General features: G+C 43.8%; 1 protein-coding gene across 5 annotated transcripts; it reads right to left on the bottom strand.

Moving 5' to 3' along the window:
* Positions 1-173: 173 nt before the first annotated feature.
* Positions 174-16,256, bottom strand: CCDC62 (coiled-coil domain containing 62). 5 transcript variants are annotated; one of them, XM_072936255.1, is made up of 14 exons: positions 15,369-16,256; positions 15,038-15,173; positions 14,589-14,781; positions 13,847-14,013; positions 13,468-13,569; positions 12,976-13,147; positions 12,789-12,890; positions 11,726-11,814; positions 10,837-10,937; positions 9,508-10,254; positions 6,353-6,518; positions 5,609-5,728; positions 1,326-1,892; positions 174-874 (listed from the first exon to the last, which is right to left on the bottom strand). In XM_072936255.1, the coding sequence occupies exons 2-13, from the start codon at positions 15,071-15,073 to the stop codon at positions 1,851-1,853; spliced, it is 2,037 nt and encodes a 678-aa protein (XP_072792356.1). In that variant the 5' UTR covers positions 15,074-15,173; positions 15,369-16,256; the 3' UTR covers positions 174-874; positions 1,326-1,850. The 5 variants fall into 5 exon arrangements, with proteins under 5 accessions (XP_072792356.1, XP_030141224.4, XP_072792357.1 ...); XM_030285364.4 differs by having other exon boundaries at positions 15,389-16,256; XM_072936256.1 differs by lacking the exon at positions 15,369-16,256 and having other exon boundaries at positions 13,931-14,013; positions 15,038-15,362.
* Between the last annotated feature and the right edge of the window lie 137 nt (positions 16,257-16,393).

Raw genomic sequence — 16,393 nt, 5'->3', positions numbered from 1 at the left:
GAGGTGGTTCCCCAGCTCAGGAAACACCAGGAACAGCGGTCACCGCCAGCACGACCGTCCCTTCTCAGCGCCCATCTTCACCCCTCTCCCACTGCACTTGCACCGGAGCTCCAACACCAATTCCCGTTACCAAAGTCAATGACCGGAGCTCGCACCCACCCTGCGGAAAGGCCGCGGCTGAACAGGAGCTTTGTTGTCTTTAAATAATAATTCAAACCAAGGATACAATAGCAAAGGGCTCCCTGGAGTATTTGAGCTGCTTCCAGAATTAAGGCACCGAGTTTGAAGTGTTTCCATTCGAGCATCAGAGTGTGGTCAATAATGTAGTTGAGCTTTATGTCACTTAGTGCTGAATAAATTAACACACTTCTTCCCATTCCACAAATCCAGGACAGCCCCGACACAAAATGCTAAGGCTCTGCAGATCCTTGATGCATCACTTGAGCTCAGTTTTCTGTATTGATTTTAAAGTCATCATTTTAAACTCTCCGGGGGTTTAAACTCAGTGAGTTGATCCAATAACCTCAAAACCATTTAAATGCAGCTGCTGCTTGGAAGTTGCACCAATTTCTCTGTGTAGCTGCTGGACAGCTTCAGGGTGAGCATCATGGCATGTCATCACTGGCTTTTTAGGGGGAATTCTTATCATACCCACAGCAGTAGATTGTGAGGATGGAGCCTGAGAAGGTTCTGTGCAGGTAGAGGAATAAATGCACTGTAAAGGCTTGAGGAAACTTGGAAAGAGCTGGAGCAGCTGAGCTTCCCTCTGTGGGTAATGCTGGTGAGCAGGCAGGGAGAGTCTGGAGAACAGCAGCTCTCATCAGAACTGGCCACCTAATTCTGGGGCCATTAATACCTTCAGGAAAGGCCGTCACTGGAGTAATTAAAGAGAAAGCAGAAAATGAAATGGAAGAGTTAACAAGGAGATTCCAAGGAGTGTTGTGTTTCTCTGCAATAATTAGTGGCAGTGGATGGAGCAGAAACTCCCACCCTTGGCTCCCCCCAGCAGGAAAAATGCTGGCACAGGGCTGTGGGAGGGGCACTGGTGTCCCAAAGTGCTCCCAATCTACACAGGACTGGGCAGCCCACTCATGTCTGTGCTGAGAAATGTCAGAAATCAAGTGCTAAAGGTGTTAAACAGGCAAGAGAGACACAGCAAAATATCACCTTTATCAGATTATTTGATCTCTACCTTAAAAAAGAAGTTCCAATTGTGATAACAGCACATCTTGCCCAATTAGCAAACATAAATCCAGTTTAAATGCTAAAAAAAAAGTTACATCATACTTGGGTACCTCTACAATGGACACAGAGGCCATACACACCTGATTCCATAGATTTTTGTTGGAAAAACCAGCTCCTGAGTGTGGAAAGATGTTCTGCCCATCTTGTGGGTGACAGCTCTCCCATTTCAGCTACATCGGAGGCAGTTCCTGCTTACAACACTAATTAGGAACTTCCTATAAACATTATTCATCTCTCTCTACAAGGCAAGAAATCCAGAACAAAAACAATGTGCTAAAAAAAAAAAAAAAGGAGAATGCTTGGCTGTGTCATAGTCTATAAATATTTCTGAGCCACCATAAAAAAAAAAAAAAAAGAAAAATAGTTCCTATGTTGTAACAATTACACACTTCAGATTCTTAAAAAACAAGCTAGTGTTTAACCTGAGCTCTCAGCTATAAAAATAGTTTTGTTAATCTTGGTGTAATTCTGTGTTTTATTTCAAGATAAAATACATTCTTGCAGAGTCACATCTTCTTGCCACTTGTGAGTCTTTCAACCACTCAGGAGGAACCACGGGAAAAATATGAGGTAACTTTCTGTTGTAGCTGCTGGGTCAATGATCTTCAGTCCTCAGTATTACCTCTGTGTTGGAAACACTTCTCCCTCTGAAGAAAAAGGAAAATATTTTAATGAAAAAAGCAGGAACATTTCCTCTGAAATATCTGAAGCAATCACACTTATGTAAATTTACTACACAAATTTTCACACTGCAAACAGAGTAAGAACATAGAGTAAAAATATAAAGAGGAAAAGGTAAACAAAGTACTTCACAGAAAGGCAATAGTCTCAGGGCCACCACTGGGGTGCTGGGAAATAAAACCTTTCCAGTTGGCTTTGAGGAAAGGAGTGATCTTTGTGCCCCAGGCCAGCCACTGAGTCACCGTTTATGAGCACTGGCACATGCTGCTGTGTCCAAAACTGAAAATAGCCTTTTCCTAACTTCTCTACTCCTGAGTTCTTCAACTCCCCCTGCCCCCCCAACCTCTCTCTAGAGGCAAGACAACTGACTGATGAGAATAGAATAGCTTAATCACTGGCAGCTAGGGAGGAAATTGCCCTAATGTTTGTCAGTGCACCTGTCCTCAAATGAGTTTCAAAGCAATTTAAAACCGAACAAACACAACCAAAATCAGTTCAATCACTTCTGTATATGAAACTGCACAAATGTTTGGTTATTTCTGAGCCTGCTCTGCTTCTGATCTAACTGATCACAGTGATTCAGTGCCTTTTAACACAGAAAGAAAATGAAAATTATGCATGAGCCAGTGACTTGGAGAGCCACTCATTCTTGTCATGGATCTACAGTGGATTGTGGCATGTTTGTTCCACCAGCTCTTTCTCACTTGAGGCAAATGTGATTATTTCTGTAGGCTCAGTGTGCTCTCCTCACTCTGCTGCCTCAGCACGGGGCTCAGCACTTTTGGGGATTTGCTCCTGAAGCTTTGTAACATCAGTGGTTTCAGGATGCAAGTCACAGTGCTGGCTCCAACCTATAAAACCTCTGTCTGCTTTTACCTCAGGGCTCTTTTCAGGAAAGGAAGAGCTCTCTGTGCACAGGAACGTTACAGCAGAGGAAGGTTTGGCACTCCAGCTGCTCAGACTCCATCTCTCCCCCAAGTGCCCCATCAGCTGCACTCCACAGTCCCCACGGGCTCTCAGAGGAGTCTCAGTGACTCCAGGCTTAATGCAGAACCAGCAGGACATGAGTGCAGCCAGCCAGCCTGACTCCCCAGGGCACAAACAGCTCAGGGACTGCAGCTGGAATATCCAAGAGAGAACTGAGCACCAGCTCCCCATGGGCTGGAGGCTGATCCACAACTGGAGTCACACAGTGTCACAGCCCAGCTGGCTCTGGGGTAACCTCCCTTTGCAGGCATGAGCTTGGGCTGTGTCAGCACTGAGAGGTTTCTCTTTTTCTGCCAGTTTTTCTCCTCATTGTTGCTGGTTCTTATTCAGTTTTGTGTGCTGTTCAGGATTTTAACCATATCTGGTTACTCTTTTGTCCTCAGAACCAGACAAGGTGGTGCCTACTGCAAGCATCCAAGCCACAATAGAACAAATAATCAGAGAGTGAGAAATTTCCTGACTCAGAAAGAAAAAAACAATCTGCAGTGGGCAAGGCTGCTTTGGATATTCTGAAACAGCTCTATTCAATACATTTTACTTTTGGGGCTCTGAGCCCAAGAACAGTATCCTAAAACAGCCCTTGGCCTTGGCACTGGAAAAAACCTCCCAATCTCTCATTCAGCAATGTTCACATTCTTGATCCTGTTATCTGTAACACACAGAAGGGTTTTAACTACAATAAGGAGAGCACAGGTACTGGGGAATGAAGCTGTGAGATCTGACTGCCCCAAGGATAAGGAACACACTTCACAAAAGTTTAATTGTTTGACTAAAGGAACTACTTGCTGACTTAATATCTGTTTGCTGTTACAGTACTCACAAGAGTTTTATTGGAAATGCACTTAGAATCCTGTGCCAGGCCCATCTCAAAAATCCATAAAATGTATTAATATTGCAGATGCATTTATAAAGAGGGAAGCAAACAAAAAAAATCAAGCTGAAAACACCTTCATGCTCAGGGAACATCACAGAGAAAAAAAAGGAAGCTTAGCATCTCTTTCTTCTGCACCAGGTAATAACTGGCTTCTGTGAAGAGTTCCTGCAAGTTCTGTTGTTTCTATTGTAATGTAAAAATACTACATGGAAATCAAAGGACTCAAAGAATAAAATTTCCAGAGCTGCCAGGTTCAAGCTGGTGAGCAGCAGGGGTACAGCTCTTAATTTCCCCTTCTCCTCCCTGCCCCAGCAGGGCACAGAATCCAACATGTACCACGTCCCCCTGATTAAATTTTAAAGGCTGTATCACATATTTATTCCGTTCTAAAGCTCAGTTTAAAACAGCCCCAGGTAAGCCTGGTTTCAAGCACAGGTTAGCTGGCCTGATTATGCATAGATTAACTCAAACACGCTTGACGAGTTTTTGCCCAGAACTGCTCTGAAAGTAGATCAAAGTTTCACAAATGTGGCTCAGGATTTGCTCCTGCCACTACACAGGAGTTTCCTTCATTTTATATCCACTAAAGCTGAAGGAGAAGCCAATTTCCAAGCTCAAAAATGCAGCATCAGATCCTAAAGCAGAGTCATGGGCAGACGGAGGAGCTGAGCTGTGCTGTGCTGTGCCAAGCAGTGAGCAGGAGCCAGACAGCTGATGGGGCTGGGCAAGAGCCACAAGCAAGCACTGTGTGCAGGGAGCTTTTCAGGAATCCTCCTACTCAGGAGTCTTTGCAAAAGACTAAACTGCTGCTGTCTTTGCCACTGAATGAAATCCTGCAGAGGAACTTCTGAACAGAATATCCTTTCAGTTTATGCAAACGCTGGCACACAACCTTTACAGTCAGGCCCAGCATAGCGAAGGGTTTATGGTTCTGAATGTTATAAAAATGGCTTTGTCTGTGACTTACAGCAACGTTGTTCTGGTCAGGTTCATCTAAGGCTAAAAGAAGTGCAACTTTTTAGAGGGAGGTGAAATGTGTGAGGATGAAGATGAGGGCTCAGCACTGCTATGAAACCCGGAGCCTAAATCCTCCCTTTGGGATATACCCCAGTACAAGTGTGCTCATTGCTAGGGACAAGAGGTACAATGTCCTTGTCAAACAAGGTAGAAATTCTTATGGATATTTACCCACTAAACAAGTGACCCTTTCTCTGATTACCTCTGCTGCCCAAATACTCAACAGGAACTTTATCAGCACTTGTGCTCATAAAATAAACTGCCATGACAGCTACATACAGGTTCTTTTCTTTGACCACTGAATATATTCTCTGATCCTGCTATGAAGGAGCTAAAACTACTAACACACAAGAACTCTGCCTCTATTTAAGCTGAGTTTCTGGTTTAAATTCACACCCAAAGTATCCTATATATTCCCTACACTGCCCTCCTTTCCATGATTAAAATAATAAACCAGTTCTGACTGCGAATCTCTGGGACAGCAAAGCAGTGAGTGTGTGCTGAGCTGAGAAATCATCTCATTTGCTTCAAGTCAAAAAGGGTCAGTGTTCACTTTTTTCTAGACCTCCTGCAGCTTGCCCCAAAATGACTTTTGCCTTCCATCTGTTCAGAAACAAGCAGGAGTCAAATCCTGTCATGACCTTGAGCAGCCAAACAGAATCCTATAAAAAATTCAAGCACTAAGGCATGCAGGAATTGTCTCCTCACGCTTTGCTAATGCAGTGCAAGCCAAGCATAAGGGAAAGGATGTTCCCAATCAGTATTCCTGAGACCCCAGCCTTGTCCTGGGAGAGAAATCTGTACCTTACTCATGTTGTTCGTCTTGGGAATGCTTGTGTGGAGAAGGCTGAGCTCCAGATCAGTCAGCATCTGTCGGGACTGGGCCAACGAGCGCTCCAGCTTCCAGAACAGGGAACTGGTGCCCTGCAGGACAGAGAGGGAGCCAAAGTTATGGAAGGATCTTTTTTTGGGAGGATTTCAAAGAATTATAACACACCAAGAATCAGCATTTTGAAATGTTTCTGTTCAAAATATTGCAAAGTAACAGACTCTAACTGCTGGTGTTTCTAATAAACACAGAGCTCTTTCCTAATGCCATTTTAAACAGATTTCCACATGTGGGTATATTAAGCACTCACAAGAGAAGTACTTAAGGGATAAAAGGGGAGAATAAAGACATGAGACAGAGGGAAAACCAAGTAGAACAAGAAAGAAACAATGTCCAATAGCTTCTGATAACTGCATCCACGTGTACCCAGATATTTAGTGGAATTACCAATTAGCCAGCATCCATTTTCCTCAAGCTTTTCATTCCAAAGCCTTACTCACTTAAAAAACCCTTATATTTATGTTGTCCAAGACACCCTGTGGCAACAAGGAGCTATTTTAAAAAAATACATATTATCACCTTTGCCATAAGCCTGCTGTCTCATCATTTGAGTACCCAGTTCTTCCATGCCTGGAGGCATTTGCATTCCTACCATCAGTCATAATTCCTCATAATTCCCCTCAAAATCAGTCAAGGACACTGTGCAATAAGATACTGACTGTGTTCATGCAGTATCTCTTTGCTGGTTTAGTCACTGCCAGGTCACTGATGTCCAGAGGGGAATCTTCATCAGAGAATTTCCCAGAACTTTGGGTCATGTTGGTCTTAGTGGATGTCAAGGGAGGAGAAATCAAGCAGAGGGAATTCAGATCCACGTTTTCTTCACTGTTAAAAAAAAACACCAAGACATTGGCAGAAACAGCATCACCATCCTTTTTAAACTTTCAAGGGAAAATCATGGCACAACATAAATAACTTTGGGCCCTGAGCCAAGGAAACCAAGAAGCTTGGGAGATTACCCTGCTCCTCAGAGTATTCCCATGTTTAACAGCTTCCCTAGATCAGTTTCATCCTCTGAGCACAAGGGTTTGACATTCAACCAGTCTCAACCAGCTCCATGACCATTTGCTTGAGTGTGTATTTAACCTTGCAAGGAGCACACCAAGGGAAAACTTTGCTCTTCCCAATACTCTGCTGCTTGCTCTCCTCTTACCCTCAAATCCCTTTCTGGTTCTAATCAACCATTAGGCAAATTAATATTTGTAGGTGTACCTTTCAAGGGAATTTCACAGTGTTTTACAGTCACCATCTCACTTCAGAGATCACAGGAGAGCTTTCCCAAAGAGGCTCGAGTTTATTTATTTTTAAATATAGGAGCAAACCATATTCATCAACACAACAGAAGCAGACTGCTAGCTCTGCCTGGACTGGCAAATAATGAAAAAATATGTGTATTTTAAAGCAAATATCCTTTTTGAATTGATGACATTTCAGTAGATGCTCTTTAGATGATTATTTTGGTGTGACAATGCATTCCATACCTGACAAGACTGTTAAAAATAGGTGTATTTTTAAGTGACATTCAATCTAGGAAAAAGCCCTCACGAGAGTTGCCAGCTCATGAGTGTCTGCTGTGTCCCATTTCACCTCTCCCATAAAACACTGGGATAAAACAGGCTCTTTTAAGAGAGAAAAGCTCATGTCTGTGTTTCTGACAAGGAAAGGTTCTGTGGAGATGTGAGGGAACAAGCAGCCTGGAACAGGGATGTGAGGAGATGAGCAGGGCCTGTCCTGGAAAACACACAGGTTTGATTTTGAGGCAGGGAAGTGGCTCAGGAATGGGTGGCTTAGTCCAGCCCAGGCAGACTCAACAAGTACCTGCTGATGCTCCATCTGTAAAATGAGAATTGAGATAAAAATCCAAAGGCAGCAAACGTTGGCCCAACATAAATGAAGTCACCAAGTCAGAGAACACAGAAATGATTCCTGCACTCTGGGATTTCACAATCCCCTCTGCCATTGGGGAAGGCATTTGACTGTTAACAGCCTCCTTGTTGGCTGTTCCAGAACTCAGGAACTCATGGCAAAAATATTTGCTGGGATGACAGGGAGGTGCCAGCACCCTTCCCTAAACACAAACTACATCATCAGCACTCTGAAAGCAGCAATGGAAAACTGGAGGATCCAGATCCAAGTCCCAGGAGGAATGTTGTGCTGGTCTCTGCCATTAATCCCTTCACAGAAGCAATGCTCCTGCCTTCCTCCCATTTACGGGTGAGGATTTATTGCCTGCCAAATCCGAGTCAGCAGAGGCTGGAGAGCAGAGAGTCAGAGATTTGCACTGAGTCAATCCATCTCCAATTAGCAGGGCCCCAGGACCAAATGTGGGCATCAAGAAAACTGGAGAGCTCAGCAGCAAATCCCACAGCTCTCCCCTAACTGGAGGATATCTTCTAGCTGCACTGCCCAGGTTGAATTTGTTCCTTTCCCCTTAAAATTCATTCAAGGACAAGACAAATAGGGCAAGACAAAAAGTGAAAGCAGCTTTCAGGATGCAGCCTCAAAAGGGATTTGGAGGGATGGCAGTATGTCATTGGTGCTGCTGGAGGAGTTGATAAGGAAGGTCAGGGTAGACAGAAGGGGAGTGGAGTCTTTCCAATGATTTATAGGCAGTGGAAACTAGAGAGAGCCCACATGGAGAGTGAAGCCCAGCTAAGGCACGTGGGAATGTGCCAGGCCAGCATTCTTTATCAGTGGCTGCCCATTCACCTTGTTTCTGAACAGGTCTGTCCCACTGCAGCAACAATTACTACAATATTTCTGTTTCAAAAGCCACACAGAATGAAAACATCCATACATCAGATCTTTCCATTCCATAACATTACTCTGTTTGGATGCTGGGCAGCTGGCTGGCAAACACTGTGAGCAGGTTTAAACAGCTGTTCATTTACTGTGCTTGTCAAACCACCAGCTGGAAGGCTCCTCTCCTCTGGCTAAAAAGCAGCTATGAAATCACTGTGAAACTTTAAAAATCCTTCTAAAATAGAGCTGGGTAAATCAATTTTTTGAACAGAAATAGAGGAACCAACAGAACAAATCCACAGCAAGTCCCAGCTCTGAATGCCTTTGCTTATGCAGGCACAAAGCCACTTCTGTAAATGCAGAGCAGGTTTTTTATCTCGGAGACATTCCAACATCACTGAGGTACCTGGGTCGTCTTCTGACACTTCTCACCACTAGAAACCTCATCCTGCTCGTCCCCAACCACATGTCCTTCTCCTCCCACAGCACAAACAGAAGGATAGAGTCCCATGAGCTGGAGAGTGGACAGATTGCTGTCCTTTAAATCTTGCCATCTCATTTCTTGCCCTGACAGAGGCAACAGCCTGTGCTCAGAGCTGTGTTCTACATTCTTGCCCAGCCAAGATGTGATTTCTCAGTAGAAATAGAACAGTCACTAAAGTATCACACAAAACTTGCATCTGTTTCTTGCCTTACAGAAACATCACTGTACAAGTCCAGCTCTGGCCGGAACATATTTTATCCATCAGAGTTATGAGCAACACCTGGGATTTCAAAAAATTGTAAGATTTTCTCAATTAGTTTATTTGGCTAAGTTATATGCTATTGCAGCTTCTCCTGCCCACACAGCTCTTGGGGATAAGAGAGGAGAAAAAAATAAATGCATAAAAATAGAATCACAATACTTTAAGAGCTATTTTTATTTTAAATTTCTTACTTTTCAGGTTGAAAAACTGTATTTAAAACAGCACTTACTCTAAACATAGCTTGAGATAATACTGAGAGCTTATACACCTAAGTTTCTATGCAAGTCTAGCTTATGCTTATTTCTTAAAGGCAACAAACTCATAACCTTTTTGAGCAGGTACATTTCATCTCTTGTGCAGTCTCCAAACAGCTGTCATCTCTTCCATGGTACGTATCTCCATCCCTCTTCTTGGGTTTGAAAATCTCCAGCCATTCCAGATCTGAGAGTGGCTTCCACCGTGTATCTTTATTTACAATGAAGTTATTAATACCGGAATCAGAGTCAGACTTGCAAGTCACAGGAGTCTCTCTGCTTTTTTGGCCAGACTCAGCGTCAGATCTCTCTTCCCAGGTTTTGTTTGCATTATCAGTTTTGTCAGATGTGCTGCTGCTCTGGATTAAAGTGCTTTGCAAATCTACACGAGATTTGATTTTGAGCCAACGATCATATGAAGGCAACGACACCTCAAAGGTTTTCTCGTCTCTGCTTTTCACTCCATTCTCTCCAACTTCCCTGTTTCTCAATGGCTTTGTGTTGTTTACCTCATGAAATTTTTCACTGTCTAGCTCATCAAAGCTTGATGCAACATCCTGCTTTTCTCCTTCTTCCACAGGCAGGGCCAAGCCTTTCACAGCTTTTTGACACTGGTTTAACAATGCTGAGGTAGTTTCCTCCAAGTCTGAAGCATTCAGTAACTGTCTATTATCTACTTCACACATCTCAGGGGTGGGTTTTACCCTACTTGCTGGAACTGGTGCAGTTCCACACTCCTCGCACATCCCGTGGCTGCCCTCAGTCCTACCCTTGTCTGTCTCGCTGGAGCTTTCAGAGGCAGGGAGCGTGGCCCCTGAGCTACAACGGCACGACAAAAACAAGTCAGAAACACTGCAGGTGAAGAGCATCCCCAAGTGCACTCCTAAAGCTCTACAGAACACAGGCTGCTGCCACGGTTCTGCAGCAGCCAGGCAGCTGTATCCTGCCAAAACCCCACAGAAAATCTGCCCAGATTTGGCTGTTACTTTTCAAAATCAGTCCGAGAGTTCCCTCATGTTTTAATCACAGTATGGTGGCTCTGTCTGAACCTCCAGGGTGTGTACCAATTCTCTAAGTTTAGTTCCTAAAATAAATGTTGCTTTTTAAATAAAAGTAGCAGGGAGCCAGGTTAACACCCCTACCACCAGACTAGTTCACTTTCTAAAAAAAATCATGAGCTGTCTGGCCTGTAACAAAACTTGGTTTGTGACTGATGTTCATGGTCTCTCCTGACCAAATAAAACACAAGGTACTTGACAGCTTCACTGGATGTTTGTGGTCAACTCCAGCAAAGCCATCCTGAGCCAGCACACACCCCTGTTAGGATGTTAGCTGGGGCTGAACAGTGAAGTCTCTCTTTGAGAACATACTATTTAAGAAAAAAAATTAAAATGTCTTTACCTCCTCCCACTTGATGTATTTTCATGTTTTTGCCTGAAGTCCTGAGAGCTATCAAAGTAGACATGAAGGAAGTGCAAGTCCCACTGCTGTTTTACACAGACCTGTTAGAGGCAGTGAGGGGCACTGGTGAACGTCTGGGTGCAGGAACGTCATCAGGTACTACCACAGTGCTCGTCTTCCAAAAACAGCCTCAAAATGTTTTCATAAACCAATGCCTATGGTCAGATTATTGACAAGGACTTCCAAATCTAAGAGGACATCTCTGCATATATTTAGGAAAATAATGTTTTGCAACAATAAACAGGATTTTTATCAGATTAGAATATTCTTCTAAGACGGAACTACACTGAACAATAAATATATCATTACTGTTACCTGATATTTAATACATGTTGTGATTACGTTATTCACAGCTACAGAATTACAGGACATGGATTATGATCATGGGATTTGGCTTTTACTGCAGGGGATTTTTTGTGAAGCTAATGAAGAAGGTAACTACCCATCAATTATTTGCAATTAAAAAGTGGAACATGCTTTGAGAACCTCAACTGAGAGCAGGTGAACACACAGGGTTTAGGTTGTGAAAAACAGACCTGCCAGGACACTGTGTCCCTTGCTCAGCTGATTTCACCTTGGGCAGGTGTGCAATCACAATCCTGCTGCCCTTCACGTGACTTCCCAAGCCTGGAGGCACCATGTGCTTTTCAGCTTAACCCCATATGAAATAAATCAACATTCTACAGGGATCCCAGAAAGGCACAAACAGATTTTTAAGTGTTCCTTAAGTAATAATATCTATCTAACTTTTTTACACTGCTCCACACAGGTCTGATGTTCCTGAAAATGCTCCTCTGACCTCGGAGCAGAAATACAATCAGGGCTGTACCTGTCGCAAACTGGACAATTCTTTTTCAATCCGCAGTTGCTTAGACTTGGCAAACTGAAAAAGTTGGTCCTTTCTCTGTGCTTCTTCCACTGTTTCAAAAGATAATAATTATTTTTATTACTTCAGGTGAATAGACACAAAGCAAGTGCATTGCTAATGCTGTGTCTGTAGCAGTAGGAGGTGGTACCGAAACAAAACAGAAGCAGTTTCTTAAGATCAACAGATAAAAAGAGCACAAAACCCACAAGAAAACAACAACAACAAAAAAATCAAGTATTTTCCTTGGACTTTTCCTCAGCATCTGGCTTCATTTTACTGCAGCAATACTGTGCTTTGCTGACTGATTTATTTAGCGTTTTCAGAAAGGAAAAGAGAAAAGGCAAAGGGAAAAGGGGGAAAAAAGAGGAAAGCATAAAGGAAATTCAGTTAACTAATTATAATTCATGCACATAGAGAGAAGTGCAGCAAAACAATTCCCCATTTTATTTGTTTTCAAATGATGAGACATGGCATCAATATCTGACAAAGGTCAAATAGCAGACTAAAAATGATAGGCAAGGAAATTATCTCACAGCAGAGAACACCTTTGGCCACCTAATCTTTCAAGGTCTCTGTGGTTATCCCCAAGAATATTGCAGTGACCTTTCTGATCCACTGCAGCACCAGATGTTCTTCCACCCAAAACCAAAAGTATTATGGAGAGCAAGATACAGTTTACCAAGTCCTGCATATTAAACCAGCCTAAACCAATTCCATTATCTAAAGAAAGCAACAGAGAAAAGAAGGTCTCAACATTTCCAGGAGAGAGTCCCCCAAGCCACTCACTCCTCCCCTTGTGTTATCTCCTTGGTGAATTTGTGCTTTCTCAAGATTTTATAAAGTGTCCCTGCAGAAGCCCCAGATATTGCTTCATAGAAGAATGGCACACAAGGGATATACTTTTATTAAACTGCAAGGAAGGCAGGTAACAAGCTGCCTCCTTCACAGATATCAGTGAATTGCTGCCCAGAACTCCCTGAGCTGTTGAAAGCCAAGGCATGAAAGGCCAACTGCCCACCCTCACCTGCCAGTATCAGCTGACTCCTCAAGCAGCCATTTTCTTGTTTCAGGTGACTGATTTCTTCCTGGTTCTTGCTGCTTTCTTTCATCTTTTCAGAGAGGATATCTGCAAAACAAAATGTAGCATTTCCCAGAGTGAAAAGGAATCATGCTGGCCTACACTAAATTAGGTGCCCAGCAGAAACATTTACCTTTCAGTGTATTTACGTGACACATGAAATCGTTCAGTGTCAGCTTGAGGTCTGGCTGCTCTCTGCTGCGACCGATGTCAGCAGACTTTGCTGTATGCAGTGCATTCTCCAATGTTTTAAATATAGATTTAACCTCACTAATCTGATCAGTTGTTTCAAGTAAGGCCTTATCCTGAAATAGGAAACACAATGAATTCTTATTTTTTATATCATGGATGGGTTTGGACAAAACAACAGTACATCCTTCTGAAGTTGTTAAAGTGACCCACAGACTTCCTTCTGAGCTGTTGATGGAAAAAAAAACACCCAAATGAAATCGTGGAAACAAGCTGGTTTGTGACAACAAACCATTTTTCTCTTCTCAAACAAGCCTAAGAATTAACCATGAGTGAGATCACCAATGATAGAAGCCTTGTGGCACAGTCACTAACAGCTGCACTGCAGCTTGACCACATTTAGTGCCCGTGAGCTGACAGATGTTACAGATGTTACCTTCATTTGAAGCATAGAGAGAAGCTCCTGTTCCCTCGCTTGCAGCTGGCCTGTTTTAGCAGACAGTTCCAAAATTGAGCAGTGAAGACTCTGATTTTTCTCCTAGTGAACAGAAATAAGTGTCAGCTATTACTTCAGTGATTCAAAGTTATTTTTTTTCCCAGTAAATGCATCCACAATGTTATTTAAACGTTGTGTATGGCAATGTGGTATCCTGAGCAAATTGGAGAAAATAGAACTGGCATAAAAATTATTCCCCAACTTGCTTGTGATCAAGGGTTTTAATACCCTGCATGTCTCAGTTTTGAAATGTTACATTTCATCACAGGCATCCTGTAAATGCATGGACTACAAAACCAGACCATTACTCAACCCCTACCTCCAGAGCCTGGCAGCGACCAGACGAATCTGTTACTTTTTGAGTGAGCTCTTTAAACTTCTGTTGTGTGCTTTCAAGTGTTACCTTACTGTCATTATGCTGGGATTCTAATAACTTTAACTTTTTGGTCAGTGATTTTATAACTGCATTTCTCTCCTTCAGCTCCCCTGAAAAGGAAGGAGACAAAGTTATATGTGAGAGAAGAGCTGAGAGGCTGTCATGCAATTTCTTAAATCTCAGAAATAATTTAACCCAGTGTTTCAAAATCATAGGATTCAGACCTGGATGCTTATGTTGCACACCATGAAGGAGGATTCCCTGGCTACCCAGGTCAGATGGAACAGGAACTGCGTGGTGAGCTCTGTACTGAGACTGTTCAGAGCCATCAGGTGTTTGGATGGTTTGTGTTTGTTCAGAGATGTGCAGCAGAACCTCAGGGCACAAAGCTCACCAGCAGGTTGCAAATTTTCCTCTTCCCCCACATTTATTTAATCAGATTATTTTTTAAAGAATTCATAGAAGCAATTCACACATTTGGACAAGAAAGAGTTATCTGAACATCACACCCCCTTCAAGATCACTTCAGCACCGTGTGGAAGTTTAGATCCTAGAGAAACAATAAAATTTAAGGCTGAAGGGTAGGAAATGGTTCCTTATATGATGCAAAACTGTTATTGAGGGGTTGAAGCACCTGAACGTGCTTATAGGAGCAAAATCTCATTCTTTACGTCACAACACTTACTAGTTAATACGCTGCATTGTTCTGCTAAAGTCAGTATTTTTTGGCGATCATCTTCCCAGGCCTGAATGTGTCTCTCATGCACTGCCACCATGTCATTGAGCTCCCTGTCACGATCTTTCAGTTCTGCAATTAACAGCTTGAGCTCCTGTCTCTGCCTCCTAATGATGCTGTTCTTTCGATCAGGGCTAAGTGCCTACAAAAGGTGAGACATGGAATGCATTTCAACACAAGGGAAGTGACAAATTCTCTCATAATAAACTCGAGGGGTTTATTTTTAGTTGAGCTGTGTTTATATTATAAATAGAGACCATTCCAAGAAGTTCCTTATGCTGGTGGCACCACCTGTGGCCCTTGACCGAAGCCCTATGCAGAACAAGGTGGTACCACCAGCGCTCCGTGACTCAACCCCGAGAACACAGCCGATTGTTAACGGCGCTTTCATGTTTTACCTGGGGCGAAGCAGAACTCTGTGGTGATGAACTCATAGGGGACTGGGGGCCAGAGCTCTGCCAGGCATTCGTGGAAGCGGGAAGGCTTCAAGGATGTCACGCTCAGCACCGGAGGCTCCCGCGTTTCGCGCCGGCCCTGAGGGAGCACAGGCGGCGTTGGAGCGGTCGGGCCGGGGGCGCAGGCCTGAGGCGGGGCCCACCCCGGGGAGCGACCCCCGCTCCCGGGCAGGGCTCCCCCGCTGTCCCTTCCCGCTGGGGCGGCCCTTCCTAAGCTCAGGAGCTTCCCCCGCCCTCCAGCCCCGCTCAGGACCCGCTGTGGGCCCCCGGTTACCCCCGGCCGCCCCGACCCACCGGCACCGCCCGGCCCCGCCCGCCGTTGGAGAAGCTCCGCCCCCCGCACGAAGGGGCCGCGGGTTCGAGTCCGGCGGCTCCCGGTTCGAGTCTCTCAGTCCGGTTCGAATCCCGCGGCTGCCGCCTCACCCCGGGGCGCTGCTGGTGGGGCTGGAGCTGCTAGAAAAATGTGATAATTGAGTAAGAACCAGGCCGGAATGTTAAGGGTTGGAGGCAACTTCCCTGTCCAGCATTAAATGGGAGGACTATAGTGGTGCAGGCAGCTCTTGAGAGACACTATTTCCCATGACAGTTATCTCTCCAGATACACCCATGGTTTATAAATAGAAATCACTGTAAAAAGCAGCCTTACAGGAAGAGAACAGAGAGTTTGACACATCACCCCCTTGGCTTTCAGCTCTGAGGTTCTGCAGTAACAGGAGCATGTCACTTCCAGGACCCTGCCACCAGGGAGCATTTATTGTTATTAAATGGAACAATGGAACAAAAAGCACCAAATCGATGCTCGAGGTTGTTTGTGGGAGCACAGACAGCAGAACTGGCACCCCAGTTGCTAACATGGCCTGTGGAACAGTGCTCACTATTAATTTGTATTCATTACTACCATTCTAGAATGAGTTGCAGGTTAAAAGCAGAAAGCCATTACAATTGCCTCACCTAGAAGCCCAGCAGGGTTAAATCTTTGGAATCATGAAAATAGGCTAAATTTCTAAGTCATATTCACAGATTTCTCAGTGTTTCCACTTAACAAAATAATTAAATTGGCAGGCATGTAGAATGACACCTTCAGGACTCACTGTTCTTTCACAGCTAACAAACCTTTAGAATGTTTGTTCCATTCTGATTTCTAAAATTCTCTTCAGGTAAGTGAAAGGTCTACATCAGCCAAGTGTCTTATTCAGTTAAGCTCAGCAGAAAGAAGAGCAGATGAGAAACAAACTTTTAATGTCTTAAATTCTTATTTTCCTGTAAGATAAGTAGAGGAAAGTAGATGCAAAAAACCTC

The sequence above is a fragment of the Taeniopygia guttata genome, chromosome 15 (assembly GCF_048771995.1).
Source record: "Taeniopygia guttata chromosome 15, bTaeGut7.mat, whole genome shotgun sequence".
In the NCBI taxonomy this organism is placed as follows: domain Eukaryota; kingdom Metazoa; phylum Chordata; class Aves; order Passeriformes; family Estrildidae; genus Taeniopygia; species Taeniopygia guttata.
The sequence above is the reverse complement of the archived record's forward strand: the minus strand, read 5'-3'. Positions and strand labels throughout refer to the sequence as shown.

What these genes read in the sequence shown, in the direction of transcription:
- CCDC62 (XM_072936255.1), bottom strand. Translation starts at nt 15,073, where the DNA reads ATGAGTTCATCACCACAGAGTTCTGCTTCGCCCCAG. An exon ending in GTCGCTGCCAGGCTCTGGAG is followed by an intron (nt 13,570 to 13,846) that starts GTAGGGGTTGAG and finishes TCTGTTCACTAG; the next exon opens with GAGAAAAATCAGAGTCTTCA. An exon ending in AGACGAACAACATGAGTAAG is followed by an intron (nt 1,893 to 5,608) that starts GTACAGATTTCT and finishes CTTTTTCTTCAG; the next exon opens with AGGGAGAAGTGTTTCCAACA.